This window comes from Lampris incognitus, chromosome 2 (genome assembly GCF_029633865.1).
Source record: "Lampris incognitus isolate fLamInc1 chromosome 2, fLamInc1.hap2, whole genome shotgun sequence".
NCBI classification, from domain to species: Eukaryota; Metazoa; Chordata; class Actinopteri; order Lampriformes; family Lampridae; genus Lampris; species Lampris incognitus.
In genome coordinates, this window is record NC_079212.1 from 26,617,789 (window position 1) to 26,636,089 (window position 18,301).

General features: G+C 43.3%; 1 protein-coding gene across 1 annotated transcript in view; it reads right to left on the bottom strand.

The window, feature by feature from the left end:
* Window positions 1-3,519: 3,519 nt before the first annotated feature.
* ahcyl1 (adenosylhomocysteinase-like 1) overlaps window positions 3,520-18,301 on the bottom strand; it is a 17,052-nt gene continuing 2,270 nt past the window's right edge. The window contains exons 2-16 of the mRNA XM_056275220.1: window positions 14,263-14,377; window positions 13,287-13,430; window positions 11,714-11,814; window positions 11,490-11,592; window positions 11,250-11,344; window positions 11,012-11,118; window positions 9,291-9,407; window positions 9,100-9,163; window positions 8,880-8,968; window positions 8,593-8,663; window positions 8,222-8,316; window positions 7,827-7,925; window positions 7,456-7,524; window positions 7,279-7,357; window positions 3,520-3,644 (exon numbers count right to left, since the gene is read on the bottom strand). Of these exons, the coding sequence (XP_056131195.1) occupies window positions 3,520-3,644; window positions 7,279-7,357; window positions 7,456-7,524; window positions 7,827-7,925; window positions 8,222-8,316; window positions 8,593-8,663; window positions 8,880-8,968; window positions 9,100-9,163; window positions 9,291-9,407; window positions 11,012-11,118; window positions 11,250-11,344; window positions 11,490-11,592; window positions 11,714-11,814; window positions 13,287-13,430; window positions 14,263-14,377 (1,473 nt within the window). The remainder of the gene's footprint in view (window positions 3,645-7,278; window positions 7,358-7,455; window positions 7,525-7,826; window positions 7,926-8,221; window positions 8,317-8,592; window positions 8,664-8,879; window positions 8,969-9,099; window positions 9,164-9,290; window positions 9,408-11,011; window positions 11,119-11,249; window positions 11,345-11,489; window positions 11,593-11,713; window positions 11,815-13,286; window positions 13,431-14,262; window positions 14,378-18,301) is intronic.

An 18,301-nucleotide genomic window follows, 5' to 3' on the forward strand; every position in this document is an offset into this window, starting at 1 on the left:
AATCTAATGATGACTGGATGCTGTCCTTACGGGTTAGTACGCAAATACCAGTCAATCAGTTTAACCAATGCATGTGATTGCAAAATACTTGTAAAATACAGGGGCCGGTTACACAAAACACCTTAAATTTTCCCTTTAAGTATGACACTTAAGGCTTAATTGCTCCTTAACATGGACTTGCTTAAGGGTGTTGCACAGAATCCCTTAAAAAAGGTTTGAGAATATGGGCTCAGTTCAGAAAACATTTTGGTTTCCATGGTTTTCATCTCTCTAGTCCTATTTTATCCAACCACCTCTTTCAAATGTCCTTACTTGATTCTGCATTTCAGGACTGGCACAGAAGGGGTATTGAACGCTTCAAAGATGTTTTTATAGACAATATCTTTGCATCATTTGAACAACTCTCTGCAAAGTTCAATTTACCAAATAAGGATTTTTTTCAGATAGCTGCAAATTAGACACTTTGTCCGCTCTCAGATACCAAATTTCCCTGAGGCACCTGATACGACCACCGCTGATGCATTCCTTAGTCCACACCCATCACGTAGAGGTTTAATATCCGCAACGTATGACAAGCTCGCAGGTATAAGACATGCCCCTCTTGGCAAGATTAAAAATGCCTAGGAGCAGGACTTTCACTGTCAGACGATATATAGAATTCGATCTTCAGGCTGGTTAATTCAACGTCCCTCTGTGCCCGTCATTGTCTGTTACAATTTAAGGTGGTGCACAGAGTCCATGTGTCCAAAGTCAAACTATCCCGTATGTACCCGGATGCGAGTCCCACATCCGGGGAGATGAGGCTTCCCTTATCCACATGTTCTGGATGTGTCCTAGACTTGAAAAATACTGGAAAGATGTCTTCCAAACCTCCTCCCTAACCCTCAGTTTTAAACTAGAACCTAACCCTCTGGTTGCCCTGTTTGGCACCACTGGCAAGGATGATGTACACCTGACCCCATCCAAACGCAGCATATTGCCCTTCACTTCCCTGTTGGCCAGGCGTGCAATATTGCTGAGATGGTAGGATGCTGCCCCTCCCACCCACACTCAGTGGCTGAACAATATTATGTTCTGTTTAAACCTCGAAAAGATCTGCTGCTCAGTCTGTAACTCCGAGGACAAGTTTCAAAATGTGTGGGGACCTTTCATGGAATACTGTAAGAATCTCCGGCCAAACTGAAGAATTATTGCCCCATTCTCTTCTGCTTTTTGTTTTTGTTGATTTATGTCAGTAATATAACCTGTGAAGGTGTACCAGTTTTTAACCCCCCCCCCACCACTTCTATTTACTGACTTGCCTATTTTTTATTTCTTTTCTAAATCCTATACCCAACTTCCAGCACTTTCCTGTTTCACTCCAGCGACGAAATACCCTCTTACATAGCGCATCCCAGCTTGTAGATGGGGCTAGTGAGGATGGGGGGGGGACGGTTGGTGATTGGGGATAAGATTATATGTCATGTTCCTCCATCATTTTTATATTATGTAAATCTGACATATATCACACACTTGTTTTGAAATCTCTGTGTAAGTATTGCTTTTTGTTTAAAATCCAATAAAAATATCTTGGAGGAAAAAAAGGTTTCCTTGGTTAAGGGGAAACGTTAAGGGATTTATTGCATTGAAAGAAATTTTACAGCGGCAAAACTACGGTTTCCATGGAGACTATTTGTTTGCTTGCACTCGCCCTCGTGATACCCGTTATCGCCTCACAAAGTTGGCCAAAGTTGGTCAGAGGAGGGAAAGATTATACTTCTGGAGGAATACAATAAAAGATTGGTTTAATGTTGAGATCTGTTGACAAATTGATCATCATATTGTACGGGAGCTTGAATCCTGATGTGAGGCCCATCTATCACCCCGCACACTTTTGATATGCTGGCAACATTAAAGAAGTGTGCCACTGACTCCTCCTCTTGTTTTTTTTTCCCCTTTTTCTTCCCAATTGTACTTGGCCAATTAGCCCACTCTTCCCAGCCGTCCCGGTTGCTGCTCCACCCGCTCTGCCGATCCGGGCAGGGCTGCAGACTACCACGTCTCACATGTGGAGTCGCCAGCCACTTGACAGTGAGGAGTTTCGCCAGGAAGACGTAGCGCATGGGAGGATCACGCTATTCCCCCCAGTTCCCCCTCCCCCCCTCCAAACAGGTGCCCCGACCGACCAGAGGAAGCGCTAGTGCAGCGACCAGGACACATACCCACATCCGGCTTCCCACCCGCAGACACGGCCAATTGTGTCTGTAGGGATGCCCGACCGAGCCAGAGATAACACGGGGATTCGAACTGGCAATCCCCATGTTGGTAGGCAACGGAATAAACCGCTATGCTACCCGGACGCCCTCCTCGTCTTGTTTTGATGGGAACCTCACCATGGCGTTCAACAGACGGGTAATAAGGGTGTCTGAAACTCGGTGAATGACAAAACACAACTGCTGAATGTGGACATGAAATACCTCGCCTATCTCTGACCGGAGAGATCCCGTAGCATAAAGTCGTATAGAGCAATCATTAATTGCAAATGGGCTGGAAGAGCACAGCTACGGAAAGTAGAGTGATCCAAATCTAGACGGTCGGACACATCGTGAATTGACTGCTGATCATATCTATAGTGTAAAATCAGTCGCTCATCGTTAAGTGTATCGGTGGATTCTCCCGGCCTCGCAACACTCTTCTCGAGACGTGTTTATTTTCTTCATTCATCACCATACTCTCGGCCATGTTGTGGTTAAGATAGGGAAAAAAACTTGAGGTACCGCTGACTCTTATTTTGGTTGCTAAGGTATTTTCTGCAACGGTTTAACAAACTTTAAGGGATTCCTTAAGTACAAGACCGAGGTAAGGAGAAAACCTAAATTAGAAAACCTACTCGGGCGAACATTTTGTTTTGTGCAGCCGATTTTATTTTAAGGAAACCCTAAACGTGAGATGTTTTGTGCAACTGGATATATCTATATATTTTTTTCTTTTTCTTTTTTGAGTCCATTATGGGTCAACCCAAACCTTGGCTCATGGAATGTTCCCCAGTTTCAATGCCATGGACAGACAAAAACATAAATGCTATTTCCTATTTCAATGTTATGGCCATCATTTGGCACTGAGTGTAAATTCAACATAGACAAATCAACAACATTGTGATCTAGCAACATAAGCAGTAGCGCCTTAATGATTACATAAAGCAGAGCATGCAAGCAGGCAAGGGACAGACATGTAATTTTACACTTGGTCACATCCTATATACTGTATGTTTACAAATATTATGAATCATATCTAACACAATGCCTGAAGTGCTAATATCAAGTTACATTCAGCATAAGTTGAATAACTCATTTTACAAAATAAAATATAGAGAGCTCTGTTCAGCCCAAGTCAGCTATGTGCCAAGGGTCACAGCAACATACACTCCCATTAATACCTGTGAACAAATTGAATGCGTCAGAGGAGGCAAACAGAAGACCATGTTATTTAACTATGTGAATTTGGACAGTAATTTACACCATGTTCTCTTGTGTGAGTAGCTTACCTATAGTAGTTTGGTTTAAATGGTCCATTTTTGTTAAGGCCCATGTATTTGGCCTGCTCATCAGATAACTCTGTCAAGTGGGCATCGAAGTTTGGTAGGTGCAAGCTGGCTACATACTCATCTGAAAGAAAGAGACAGATTAAATGTATAATTTCTAGGTAATAGACCCCTTGGTTCTAATATTAGTTATTCTCACCTGATGAAATGAAATCCACATTTGATTACCTACATTATTAGTGTGTCAAAATCCCACACCAGTAATTCATTTGCCCATAACACTATAATTTCTGATTGCTTTCGCACAAAATGCAAGTGTAAAGCACATTATTGCAACCCTGTAAACAATGAAGTCAGTTTTGCTAATTAAATTGGATGACATTGTTTCGGCTCAATTCTATCACTCTCGCATGCATGTAGTCATATTTTCTTTGCATGAATCCTTACATCCATCCATTATCCAAACCACTTATCCTGCTCAAGGTCGCAGGGATGCTGGAGCCTATCCCAGCAGTCATTGAGCAGCAGGTGGAGAGACACCCTGGACAGGCCGCCAGTCCATCACAGGGCCATCACAGGGCCAACACACACACGCACACGCACACACGCACACACACACACATTCACACCTAGGGACAATTTAGTACAGCCGGTTCACCTGACCTACATGTCTTTGGACTGTGGGAGGAAACCGGAGCACCCGGAGGAAACCCACCAGACACGGGGAGAACATGCAAACTCTACACAGACGATGACCCAGGATGACCCCAAGGTTGGACTACCCTGAGGCTCGAACCCAGGACCCTCTTGCTGTGAGACGATCACGCTAACCACTGTGCCACCCCCAAGCGTTAGCTTTTACAAGAAAATTCTAGCCAAAGGACAGAACTGTTAAGTGCTTGTGACTTATGAGCATATTTTGAATACTGCAAGGAAATAAGTAGGCTACTTTAACTAAGTTGGTGATCAGCTAACAGCATTCCATTGCTGTACAGTTTATAAGAGGCCTTACATGCAAAATACTTAAAAATAGCAATCCATTGACACCATGATGTGGATGAAATGTGGCCAAACAGAGAGGAGATGCCACAATCAAATTTACAGTAGCTTCTCAGTATTTTCTTTCACATTACAGTAGTTTAGAATGCTGTAATGAATATTTTTTTAGATGTTTGTAAGCAGAATAACCTTTATTGACAGCAACACTAGACACATTAGTCTGTACAGTAATTTGGTGATCAGGAGGTCAGTTATTTAAGGTAAAGGAAGATGCATTCAGTGTTGACCATGTCATATAGATACTGATATTTAGTGCATTGTCTATCCTTGTTTATGCAGTGATAAAGACATTTCCATTTGGCCACAGTGTTGCACTCATTGACAAATGCATCTAATTTTGAAACACGAGTTTTAACATTTTCAAAGTTTTCGGGACTTTTGCAGGTAAAAACTTAGTGTTACACTTAATACTTAAACTGTTCTTAGGAATTACACTCAAGTGTTTTGAGAATGCAGACTATGTTTCAAAAATTGCATTCAAGCAACTGAGAAAAACTGCAAACATTGGGCCTCGTTTACCAATAGGGATGGGTATCTTTAAGATTTTAACGGTACACGGTGTCTGGCTGGCATAGCGGTCTATTCCGTTGCCTGCCAACACAAGATCGCCAGGTCGATTCCCCGTGTTACCTCCGGCTTAGTCGAGCATCCCTACAGGCACAACTGGCCGTGTCTGCGAGTGGGAAGTCAGATGTGGATAATTGTCCTGGTCGCTGCGCTAGTGCCTCCTCTGGTCGGTCGACGCGCCCCCCCAGATTGGCAGAGAGGGGGTGGAGCAGCGACCGGGACGGCTCAAAAAGAGCGGGGTAATTGGCCAGATACAATTGGGGAGAAAATTGAAGAAAAAAAAAGATTTTAACGGTACTACTACTCTTACTGATACTATTTACCGATCTGGTACTATAATGATACTCTTAGCGGTACTTTTTGTTAATTTTTTAGGGGGAAAAAAAAAATTAATAACAGAATTAACATTGCTTTATTTTCTCATGTCTGGACAGAGCATTACTTTTAATCATTAACTCATGTCCGCATAATTTAGTTAACTCCATGTGGCCTCTAGGCTGCTAGCATACATAACATACCTGAGGTAGGTGCACCAACGAAAACTGCCTTTCTCCGCCTGTATTTGATGTACTTTTGCTGGATGTTTCGAAAGATTTTTCTTAATGCATGCTAAATAATCCAGGTAAGAACATCACAGAAAGTTGAATCAGTACATCTGGACACATATATTCAGAGAAACGTTTCATCACTCATCTAAGTGACGTCTTCAGTCTCAACTGACTGCAGGTACCACTCTTTCAAGGATGTGCACATCTTTGATAGGGAGGAATGCTGGTTTGAACGGGGAGTCAAAGAAACCGTCTATGTGAAGAGGGAATGACCATAAAAAATTTGTACGTACGAACGATGGATGAATGAGGCCCATTGTTTTTCCTTTGCTGGATTATCAAATCACAAGGTGACAACAGTGAGCTACGCACATAAAATGAATATTAAAAACTAATTAAAGACTATTCCATGGTGAAGCTGTACATATTTAACAAATATCATAATGGAAATACCGAATCTACATTCAAAGTGCGGTATGAGATGTGACCCTAAGGTCCGGGCCACACCGCTTACCTTTACCTGTGCATGACAGCTACCACACTGAACTGCTGAAGCTCACATGCGTGTGGTGCTCACACACACATTGCTGCTGTGGTGCTGCTATTGCCCGCCCCATCTTTCTACACTGAGTTTGCCTTTGATAATGGCCATCAATAATTCACATCTTTCATTTAATTGAATTATAAATTTCGTTTACATTTAATTTAGACAGGAAAAGGTTCACTTTCTCCTAATATGCAATTGCTAAAATGTTTAAAAAATAATATTTGGGGGGGGGGGGGGCGCGTCCAGGTAGCATAGCGGCCTATTTCGTTGCCTACCAACATGGGGCTCGCCGGTTTGAATCCCCACGTTACTTCCGGCTTGGTCAAGCGGCCTTACAGACACAATTGGCCATGTCTGCAGGTAGGAAGCCGGATGTCGGTATGTGTCCTGGTCACAGCACTAGCGCCTCCTCTGGTTGGTCAGGGCACCTGTTCGGGGGGGAGGGGGAACTAGGGGGAATAGCGTGATCCTCCCATGCGCCACGTCCCCCTGGCAAAACTCCTCACTATCAGGTGAAAAGAAGCGGCTGACGACTCCACATGTATCGGAGGAGGCATGTGGTAGTCTGCAGTCCTCCCCGGATGAGCAGAGGGGGTGGAGCAGCGACCGGGACGGCTCGGAAGAGTGGGGTAATTGGCCAGGTGCAATTGGGGAGAAAAAAGGGGTAAAAAAAAAAACCCAAAAAATAATAATAATAATAATAATGTTTCTATTTTTTTCATGTCTGTGACATTCCACAGATATAGACAGTGAAAATATAGTGAAAGGTGTCAGTTATGTAATGTTGCTGGTATGATGTCAATATGACTCTCAACAGATCATTTTCACTGTCGATTTTTGTTGAGAATTGCGTAACTCATGCAGAGAAAATGGGCTCAATGCCGAAACTCTAGATGATGCGCTGCTGCTGAGCCGCACTGCTCTTGCGGGCTGTGTGGCTGCTCTAGCCTGTTGATATGGGTGCCAAAATGAAAAGCAAGGGGTTCCACGGCGTACACACGCCGCTGCTCAGGTAGGCGGTGTGGCCCGGGCCTTACCCATCTTCTTAGGAAGGAGATACACATCTTGTTTGTAGCGTCCCTCTGGAGCATTGAACAGCTCGATCAGGGCCAAGGCCTGGAGACACACAGACCAAAGACCAAAGACTCACAAGGGATATCAGGAGACTTTGTAGAAACATGATACTGTAAAGAAAATACAGCTAACCCACTAACCTGAGTTGTAGCAGTGATGGACAACACAAACGTCGGCACTGTGGAGCAGCTCAGATTGAGGAGCCGGCCCTGAGAAAGAAATCAGAAGACAGGTAGAAATTCAAACAGATGCAACATGGAGAGTCACAAGGAAACTGATGCTATGCAGTGAGAAAGCTGAAATAACAGTTGATAGAGGGAAGTGATACTGCGAGACCACTGGAAACAATATACATATGTCCAGCTAGGAGAACAGAGTACAGAGTACACAGCAGGGGTTAAGGGTGGAAAAAATGGCTTGAGTTACAGTTGCAAGATGGCTAATTTCATAAGACTTGGGAGTGTTTAACAAACAGGGTTTGAAAGGATTAAACACTACATAGGTACAGTACCTCTGCCAGCAGGATGACCCTCTTGCCATCGGGCCAAATGATATGATCCACTTGAGAGCGAACCCGCTCCCAGGTCAGCTCGGGGCTACGCAGACTTGCCTGAGGACACACAGGACATGACCGTTGCAAAACAAGTTGGCAGACATACACAGACAGACAGTCTGAAAGACACATGGACAGACAGACAGCCCCAAGGACAAATAAAATACAGTATATAGAAACATGCACGGTTGTTAAACAGGTCAGCACATAGACACAGACAGAAAGATGCAGGACAGATAGGCAGATGGACAGACAGACATAGACAAATAAAATACAGTACAGTCACATGTACATACATACCATCAGACAACAGACATCACACATCCAAGAATTTGTGTCAAGACATTACCCACCACATCAATCTCAGTATTGGAATGCCCCATATTGCAAACTATGCAGCCGTTTTTCATCCGGTCCAACTGTTCTCTGGTAACAACATTCTTATTACCTAAATCCAAAATATAGAGTTCAATACGCAAGAACACACAGTTTCACAAATAGGGAAAAAATCTGCATGTTTAATTGTAAACTGGTAGCTGATTTCCTCATCTAATCAGCATGCTGTTTCAGAGAAGCAACGCTTCACATTTTGATGAATTGAAAAGTCAGAGTAATATTCAGGGGCCTGCAGTGGGGTTTATGTGTAAGGCACAGGTTTTTGTGCTTAAAACCCCGTGATTATTAAATCAGAATTAAATGGATGTCGCTGCATGGAGCCGCTTACCCGTGCAGGTTATCACCACGTCCATCTGCCGAATGACCTCATTAAGCTTGACAACTCTGAAGCCATCCATGCTGTGAGAACACATTTCCATATATTAAGTGGTGATTCACATTTGGCTAAATGTAATTGAAACTTAGTGAAATTAAATTATGATGTTGACCTAATGGCAGCACAGATAAATATGATGCGCATCATAACATTTCTAAAGATTAAAAAGTAGAGAAAAGGACACACAGGCTTGTAACGTATTCACTAATGGATTGGGAGAGTGATGATTAGCCACCCACCATGCCTGCAGGGCACAGATGGGGTCAATCTCTGTGATGCACACAATGGCCCCGAGCGCTTTTAGAGCGGTGCAGCAGCCTTTCCCTACCTACGGACCAGATGACAGGGCAATGCAATGTATGTATATTCAGTAGTCACACTCACAGTGCAGTGGTTTGAATATACAGTCAAATTGCTGAAATTGGAGTATCGAGCACATTGATTCAAAAAATGATTCACCTCTCCATAACCACACACAACAACTTGTTTGCCTCCAAACATTACGTCAGTCGTCCTCTTCAAGCTGGCAGGTAAAAGTATAGTCTTGAATTAATGAAACACTGAAACTTTAATGATACACAGCAAATGCTATATTTATAAACTTTTTTTTTTTTAATGAGACATAGCGTTGGATAATAAATTCTCCTCACCCATCCAGAATTGATTCACGGCAGCAGTAGAGGTTGTCGAATTTCTGCTTGGTAACCGAGTCGTTCACATTCATAGCAGGGACACACAGCTTGCCAGCCTTGGACAACTGGTACAATCTGAGAAGACACATGGGGGAGGAACATACGCACACATGAGCTCACACACTGTGAGTTCGAAAGCTGTGTGTGACATCACACTTTTCAGGGAATCTGGCTAATTGGTTCCTTGGAGAGCTGTACATGGACGGCTGCTGTGACTTGTTGTCTAGCTCAGCGTTTCTCAAACCTCTCCTGGAGGACCACTCGTCCTGCATGTTTTAGATATCTCCCTGCTCCAACACAGCTGAGTCAAATGATCAACTCGTTATGAGCTCCCGAAGCTGCCTAATAACAAAACTGATCATTTAAATCAGCTGTGTTGGAGCAGGGAGAGATCTAAAACATGCAGGACAAGTGGTCCTCCAGGAGAGGTTTGAGAAACGCTGGTCTAGCTCATGTCCCCCAGCAGAAGTCCAGTCAAACCAGAACAGCATCCCTTTTAAACCACAATGGCAATGTGAGCTAATACAAAATTAACACAGAGCTTTCTTTTTGACCTCTTTTTTTCCTTGCTAGCATGTTTTATACAGCAACAGCTTTTAGTGACATGAACTTAGTTCACTTCCCGCTTGATAATACTGTATTGTTTCATATAATACTGTATGTTTCATACATCAACAATTGCTTTGGATGTGGGCTTTGTTTGGATCTGGCTCAGCCAGGTTCAGTGACGTGCAGGTGCAAAACTCCTCCCCACTTCCAAAAATATCCATCTCAAAAAGTTTCTTGGTTTAGAATCGTGTCTAAATTGTTTTGCTTCAGTAATGTAAATAACTACAAACTAAAATACATGAGACGAATCATTTCAAATAGAAGGACAGTATATACACGGCATAACTGCCAACATGAGCCATTCTTAAAACACCTTCGGTAGATATAATTTTGCTGGGATTGTTGCATTGTTTGGCAGTTCACCCTGTCTTGAGAATTTTCTTGAAACTGGTCACAACATTTTGAGATTAAGTTGTGACCCCCTCCCTTTTTTCAAGATCGATAGAAGAATCTTTTTTTTTTTGTTGATTTTTCCCCTTTTTTTTCTTCCCAATTGTATCCGGCCAATTACTCTATTTTTTGAGCCGTCCCGGTCGCTGCTCCACCCCCTCTGCCAATCCGGGGAGGGCTGCAGACTACCACATGCCTCCTCCGATACATGCTTGTTTTCACCTGATAGTGAGGCGTTTTGCCACGGGGACGCAGCACGTGGGAGAATCACGCTATTCCCCCAAGTTCCCTCTCCCGCCTGAACAGTCACCCCAACCGACCAGAGGAGGCGCTAGTGCAGCGACCAGGACACATACCCACATCCAGCTTCCCACCCGCAGACACAGTCAATTGTGTCTGTAGGGATGCCCAACCAAGGCAACGGAATAGGAGAATTTTCTTGAACCAGGTGACAACATTTTGAGATTAAGTCGGGACCCCCCCTCCCTTTTTTAAGATCGATAGAAGAAACTCTTGAACCAAGCTCATTAGTTGAAGGTCAGTCAAACTATCTCACCCTAATAGCAGACTTTTTTCATGTGCTTTAAACAATAATCTTAAAACTTAATACAAGACTAAATGACTTGTTAAGATAGTTATTTTTTTGCAGTAAAGGACTTATTCGTAAAATCCAGGCTAACCTATGCACCCCAGTGACACTCTCCTCCACAATACCCTGAACCTTCTTGAACACGCTGGGGTACTTCTTATACACCCAATGAGTCAAGTCACCCCCGTCATCAAGAATCTGAGAAAAAAACACAACAGAATAACTGCATGAAAGGTAATTTCCACATTGACGCATCAATCCATAAGTGGTAATGAATATCAATATTGTAATGGGTGTAAAACGCATCACTTGAATTGTAGGCCGGATACCATGTTTGCCTGCCAGCCATCTGTGTTGACACAGCGATCAATGCACCACCAGAAGTCATCCTCTGACTCACCCTTCCATGCAAAAACAGGTATTCCTACAGGCAATAAGTACACACAAAAACATACAAGTGTGCACACACATACAGTAATTGCAGAGAGAGAAAAAGGGGTAATGGGGATTAACCTGCTAGAACAGGTCCATTAGAAGATACAGTGTGTTGACTGAGTTTATCGCCTCACCAGTCTCAGCCAGGGCAGCCGCCACCTCATTCTGAGTGGAGTAGATATTACATGCAGTCCAGCGACACTGGGCCCCCAGGGCTACCAAGGTCTCAATGAGGACCTTATGGAGAGTTACAGAATATACAAATAAGCAGAGACAGACACCAGTGGTAAAGGACAGAAAGAGTTAATGGAATCAAACGGACACAACAACACGCAGTTTATTGGCTGAGTGGCCGTACCGCCGTCTGAGCAGTAATATGGGTACAGCCCACTATTTTTGCCCCGGCTAGTGGTTTTTCCCCCTGGGCTCTTTTCCTCAGGGAGATCAGGGCAGACATATCTGTGGAGGGAACACAAGTTAGAGGAAATTAGTCTGAAAGTAAGAAAAATAAGTTGAGGGCTGTTTTTTTTCTTTTCTTTTCTTTTGAGTGAGAGAGAGAGTGCCTTGCGCTTGGTTATATACGTGAGCATATTGATCGCCAAAGCCTACACCTTAAACACGACAGATTAATGGCAAACGCAAATTAATTGCGAGCTAATGTCAAAGACAGCTGCTGAGGCCTAGGCTTACAGGCTAGAGGAACATTTATTGAACACCTAGGCCTGCTTACCCATACAGGCGCCGAACTCAGATACAGAGCATGAGAAAAAGAAAGAAGAAGAAAGAAAGAAAGCCACTTTATTTCATCATTGCACAGGTTACAATGAAAGTTGTCTTCTGTATTGAACCCATCCTATTGTATAGGAGCAGTGGGCAGCTGCAGCGCCTGGGGACCAACTCCAGTTCTACTTTCCATTACCTTGCTCAGGTGCACAGACAGGAGTATTAACCCTAACATGCATGCCTTTTTGATGGTGGGAGGAAACCAGACCACCCGGAGGAAATCCACGCAGACAAGGGGAGAACATGCAAACTCCACACAGAAAGGACCTGGGACGGCCTGGGGTTTGAACCCAGGACCTTCTTGCTGTGAGGCAACAGTGATAACCACTGGGCCACCGTGCCGCCCCAAAAAAAACAAAAGCGAAGAAGAGATTGATTGATTCTTCTTCCTCCTCCTCTTCTTCGTCCTCTGGCTTGTCCCCTGTTTTTCAGGGGTCGCCGCAGCAGATTTAGTAGTTTCCATTGGTACCATGTGAGGGCACAGCACCAATGGTGTCATTGTTAACCTGGGCCTCGACTGATCCTGTATGGTCTTGTCAATTCGCATACTGATTTGGCAAAATTTCACATCAGATGCCCTTCCTGACACAGCCACTAACCCTATGGACAGGGGCACAGGTAAAGCACTGGATGCTATCCCAGTATTCATGGACTTGCGCACATGCCTGTCGCCTAGAAGATTTTGAGAGCTGGCAAAAAAAAAAAAGTCCGGGAGGGGAGGGGAGGCAATGAAATAGAAAGTCATTTGTGAAAAGAGCAAGAGAGAAAGAGCCCTGATCGTGTTTTTCAGGAAAACACTGGCACAGCCTCAGGTCATGAACTGTTTCAGTGTAAGAGAGAGGACTTTAATATCAACTTTTATATTGCTGACTCAAACAATGTCAAAGAAGCAAAACAGATGCCATGTGATCCATATCCGAGAACAAAGAAGCTACAGGGAGCTCAAAGCCCTCTCTCTGTGTTGCTCACACTGATACTGAATCCCCGTTCTCTCCGTGTATCACGGCAATTCATATAACTCAAGGCCTTTAGAGCTTTACTGTCAGTGCAACCTCCCGATAAAAAAAAAAAAGTTTCACACGCATGTGATCTCTGTTTACCTCGGAATAAACATCTGCCTGTGAGGAGAAAACAATGATTTTATTCACCTTGTTCTGCAATCTCAATCTCGCGACGGCCAAATTCGGCCTGCTTGATGTTCTTAACACAGAAGTCACTGCTGCCTTGGGTGCTGACCTGGGCTTTGTCCCTTGGAGAGGTCTCATCATCAGAGCTGTCAGAATAGGAGGCAGCTGGGAATTTTTTTAAAAAAAACGGCACATGGTTTCTATTAAGGCACACAAGAGACAATTATGAAATCAACACTTACTTTTCATTGTGCAAGGGGTGGAGCTCGCATTTACCTGTGTGTGTGTGTGTGTGTGTATGTGTGTGTGTATGCACGCCTTTAAGAGTGTTTATCTACTGTTGTATATATATACTGGTAAGGTTTTCATTCCAAAATGCTGTGTAACACTGTGGGAAGAAAATGCTGTTTGCTAAAATTAGCCAGCCAATATTTCCATCTATCCATTATCCAAGCCACTTATCCCAATCAGGGTTGCAGGAAGCTGGAGCCTATCCCAACAGTCATTGGGCAGCAGGCAGGGAGACACCCTGGACAGGCCACCAGTCCATCCCAGGGCCGACACATTCACACCTTGGGACAATTTAGTACGGCCGATTCACCTGACCTACATGTCTTTGGACTGTGGGAGGAAACCGGAGCACTTGGAGGAAACCCACGCAGACACAGGGAGAACATGCAAACTCCACACAGAGGTCGACCCGGGATGACCCCTAAGGTTGGACTACCCTGGGGTTCGAACCCAGGACCTTCTTGCTATGGGGTGACCGCGGTAACCACTGCACCAGCCAATATTTAAAAAAAACAAAACAATTATTTGATCCTAAAATCAGAGATATATTCTCAGGAAAAAAGATCTTAAGATGAAGTTTAAAATTAAACTTTGATACATTCTTCAATGACAGCCATCACCTCCTAAGAGAAGGTGTCATTTATTTTAAATGGTGGCTAGCACATGTTGGGATGGAGAATGGAGGTCACTGTGGTATGTGCAGTACCTGAGCTGTAGCTGTCTGTGGAAGACTGGGAGATTGACCGGGAGAGCGAGCGACGCCCGGCTTTGGTTGGGTACTTGGTGAACTCCTGCTTGTCCTCTGCGTTAGCAAACTGGATCTGCAGAGAAACGCGGGACAAAACAGCCGACAACATGGACATACATTTCAAACAAAATAAAAAAGTCATGAATCACTTGGTGTCGGTGCATGTTAAGGTATACGTCTGTCTAGATGTGTAGAGCAAACATCAACAGCAAAAGGGACTACAGAGACGGGGGCTACACAAGAAATTGAATGACATAAACAACGGTATGGCAGTCACAGTTGTCTGCCTGGGGTTCTGGCGATGTTAACTCACTTCAGGTTTCTATTTTTGTACTCCTTTTTTTTTTCATGTGCCAGGCATAACTGAAAAAAGGCCCCTTCAAACGTAAGTACTGTGAGAGTGTGGCTTCTCCTGAGACTGTTACATTAACACAGAGAAGATAAATCACAGGTGGGTCAGGGAAAGGGGGCCTGTGTCTATTTTTAGATACTCCCTCTTGCTCTATGATCTGTAGGCTTTGTTCAAACACAAGACTCCAAGCTGCTGCCATGACGGCTCACCATCATGCCAACCTAACCCTTCAAAGGACCCGTGGATGAAAGACCTGAAATACATACAGCTGGTAGGTTACACTACACGTTTACCAACATGCTAAATCTCATCTGTCTCATTGTGGGATTACTGTGCAGAACCACAAAAGTTAATCCAATTTCTCCAGTAAAAAGCACACCAGCGCTAACTATAGAATTTAAGTTAGTGGTAAGTGTGAAATTATCTCTGTTTAGCACTCTGCTGGGGAGAATTAGCCACCAGATCTGACAAATCCACTGGGTGCCATGCAGCCTCGCCGAGCCAAGAAGACTCCGGCTACTCAGACAGCAGACATCAGTCAGTTGTCCACATTCAAGAGATTAAGGAGAGTTAGAAAGATGCCCCAACAGGTCTTTTCAGCTGGGTCAACGAGGGCAATGAGGAGCCACCGAGTTCTGCTACAGTACAGTGAAACAAATCAAGACATCCAGATTAGTACTTAAATGATGATGGATGCAGACAATACAGGAACAATCCCTTGCAATGTCTCTTATGCCAAGAGCAGAATTGAAATGATGCCTGCTGTACCAAAAAAAAAAAAAACTTTTACAGTTATGTATATGTAATTACAAGGCCATGTGTACCCCTACAAGATCTGAGGAGTCATCCAGGGCCAAACTGAAAGGAAGCTCTTGATTGCACCTCCCCAAGTCTTTGAGGTCTACAGAACAGGTCTGTCAGAAGACAGATGTTTTCTGGATAGGATCTCACTAAGCAGCTCATTGATAAAGCAAGCCTGCAGGTAGGAATCAGGTCTGGACTTCATAATGCAATTTTTTATAAGACCTGCAGGCTACGGCTTTGACTGATAAAAATGGGCACTAGAATCTTGTCACCATTAAGGACATTATATTTCATCAGCCAGATGCTGGTTTACTGCCACATAAAGTGTGCCAGCTGCTGACAGCTATAGTTCTACTTAGCTCTAACAATACAGCATTTTGGCACAACATAACAAGACAAATCCTTATAAAAGAAACGGTGATATAATGGTGCATTGATCACTGCATGGCATTCATGTTAATTCACAAATCAACCCTTATATGCTTATATGCATTGTTTCCCAAAAAAAAAAAGTAACACTTGAATTACCTCATACTTCTCATAACAACTGCAAACATAAATCGGCCAGCAGCCTTCATCGGAGAATGCATGTACCATACATAGAGATGGGCTTTCTCTTTTAAAAGGATGGAATAAGAGAAAGCACTTTAAAAAAAATCGTTTTATCTGTGCACATGCACTAAGACTACTGGCTGAAATGCGTTCGCATGTTTTCATGCTTACAGTATATAAAGTGAATCCTGGTGGCAGAACACCCAGCTGCACACCTGTGTTTTCTCCAACTTCCAGAATTCACTGCTGTGCAGACTAGTGGCTCTGTCAACTCCTGCATTTCCTAGAGGCCTTTCCAATATAACTGCTCTCCTGGTGCCTTATTTGCAGAGGCGTGCAGCATGTATTCAACAACTCCCACTTGTATAGGATCATAACCAAGCATGTGTTTTGCTGTTTCATTTCTGCCGCCTTCCTTTTTCTCTGTACCGTATACTGCCAGAAAAATTAACCGTGTACTTGAAGAACGTGAGCCTGAATAAGGCCTTCATAAAAGTTGGCCTCGTAGTTTCTTTGGCTCCTTTGCTTCACTTTTATCTCAACTTTCTAAGCTACTGACATTGCTTTTTCCTCTTGCGGTTGATGATTTTAGTCATTTTTAGATTTTAACTTAAGTTTAAGACATACCTGTTGATTGGTTGTGAAAGTATACTGGCCAATTCTTCTATGAGACCCTCTCACAACCTGTTGCACAATTTCAAAAATGAGTGATTTATAATTCATTCAGACTGATGAAGACCCTTTCCGTAAATTCTGGAAAGCTGCCTTGCACAAAAGGTTAACAGAAGTACTGGTCAGCTTTGTCCTCGGTGCTCTTGCCATCAAGGTTCCCTGACTTTTCGCAGTAATCAAACCCTGTACACTTCCTTCCTCCACTCAACCTTGGTAAAGCATTGCCATGATGCGGAAGGCAAGTTCACTCCCGTGTGTTCATCCGTTCTCAAAACGCTGAAGGATGACTTGTTTAATATTTTAGATGTCCACAGAATTTGTTTGGACTAAAAACTAATGCGCAGCCTTGCAGAGTTGACACAACACACAGCCGATTAACCTGGAAGAACATAAATGCCAAACCAACAACAGTGCGTTGGATAACATAAGAGCGTGATGTTCACTGTATACGCACAATTATAAATAGTGTTATCTGACGGGTTCAAAAGTCAGTCTTGTTTAACATTTGTGAGGACCGATTACTGTGTTTGTTGTAGCGACTCGACAGAGTTGAATGTCGTTGTAATCATTTGACACTTTTCCCCTTTGGTATGTCCATTGTTATTCTTTATTAGGCACATCATATCTTTTGCTTTATGTCACAAAATGTAAATCTGTTCTGTTATTAAAGTTATTGTTGTGTGAAATTGAAATGCACGGTTTCTCAGTTAACTGCCACCACAGACTTAGCCACTTAGACTGCACAGACTTAGCCACAGCTAATGTTAAATGAATGGATTGCAGAAAGGCAACCATGGGAAATTTCTGATGCCTGGCTCAAAGGCTTTGACCTTAAGTCAACATAACTTTGTATGAAATGACAATGATTTGGACAAAATTCAAAAGGCGTCATCGTTAGCCCTATGACTGCGGTTCGATAAACATTAGACATGGCTAAACTATGCCCATGCATTTGTTTTAATTAACAGTGAGCAAAACTGTACTTTTAATCAGCTGTGAGAATAATCAGGACACAGAATTACATGCAAATACCATGATAAAAATAAATAAATACTGAATTTTTCCCAGAAGCATTGGCCAGAATTGTACCATGAAGTCACTCACTGTCCGTCTTAAACGTGCATCTCACGGTATCTCTTTCCCAGGGCCTTAAAAGTCTACAGTGTCAGTGGAAAGAAACTCAAGAAACTCATGGGACTGAAGGAACTGAGGGGAGCTCTGCGTGACTATTTTGGCGGTGCTCAGACTCACAGTTTGTACTCCCGTGTCTAAGTTCAGGGGAGTCTGTTGCGTTAGCATTGTTCTTCCCTCACCTGCACGAGATAGCGAAAATAAAACACTCCCTCCCTGGTGGTAGTACTGTCTGTTGAATGGATGATTGATTGATGAATTGCTTAAAGTTACCAAACACAAAATGCTGCATTTACAAAGTAGCAGCTTGCCTACTCCGGGGATGTGTCCCTGTTAATAACGTTTGTCTTTGGAACAGGAATCGCATGACCTCAATCTCCGCGATTGACGGGTCTCAGTTTATTTTTGTGCCATATTAATCCAAAAACGCTTCTGTAAATCAGCATTAAAAAAAAAAAACTTGTGGCGCTCTGAAAGAAAGTGTGA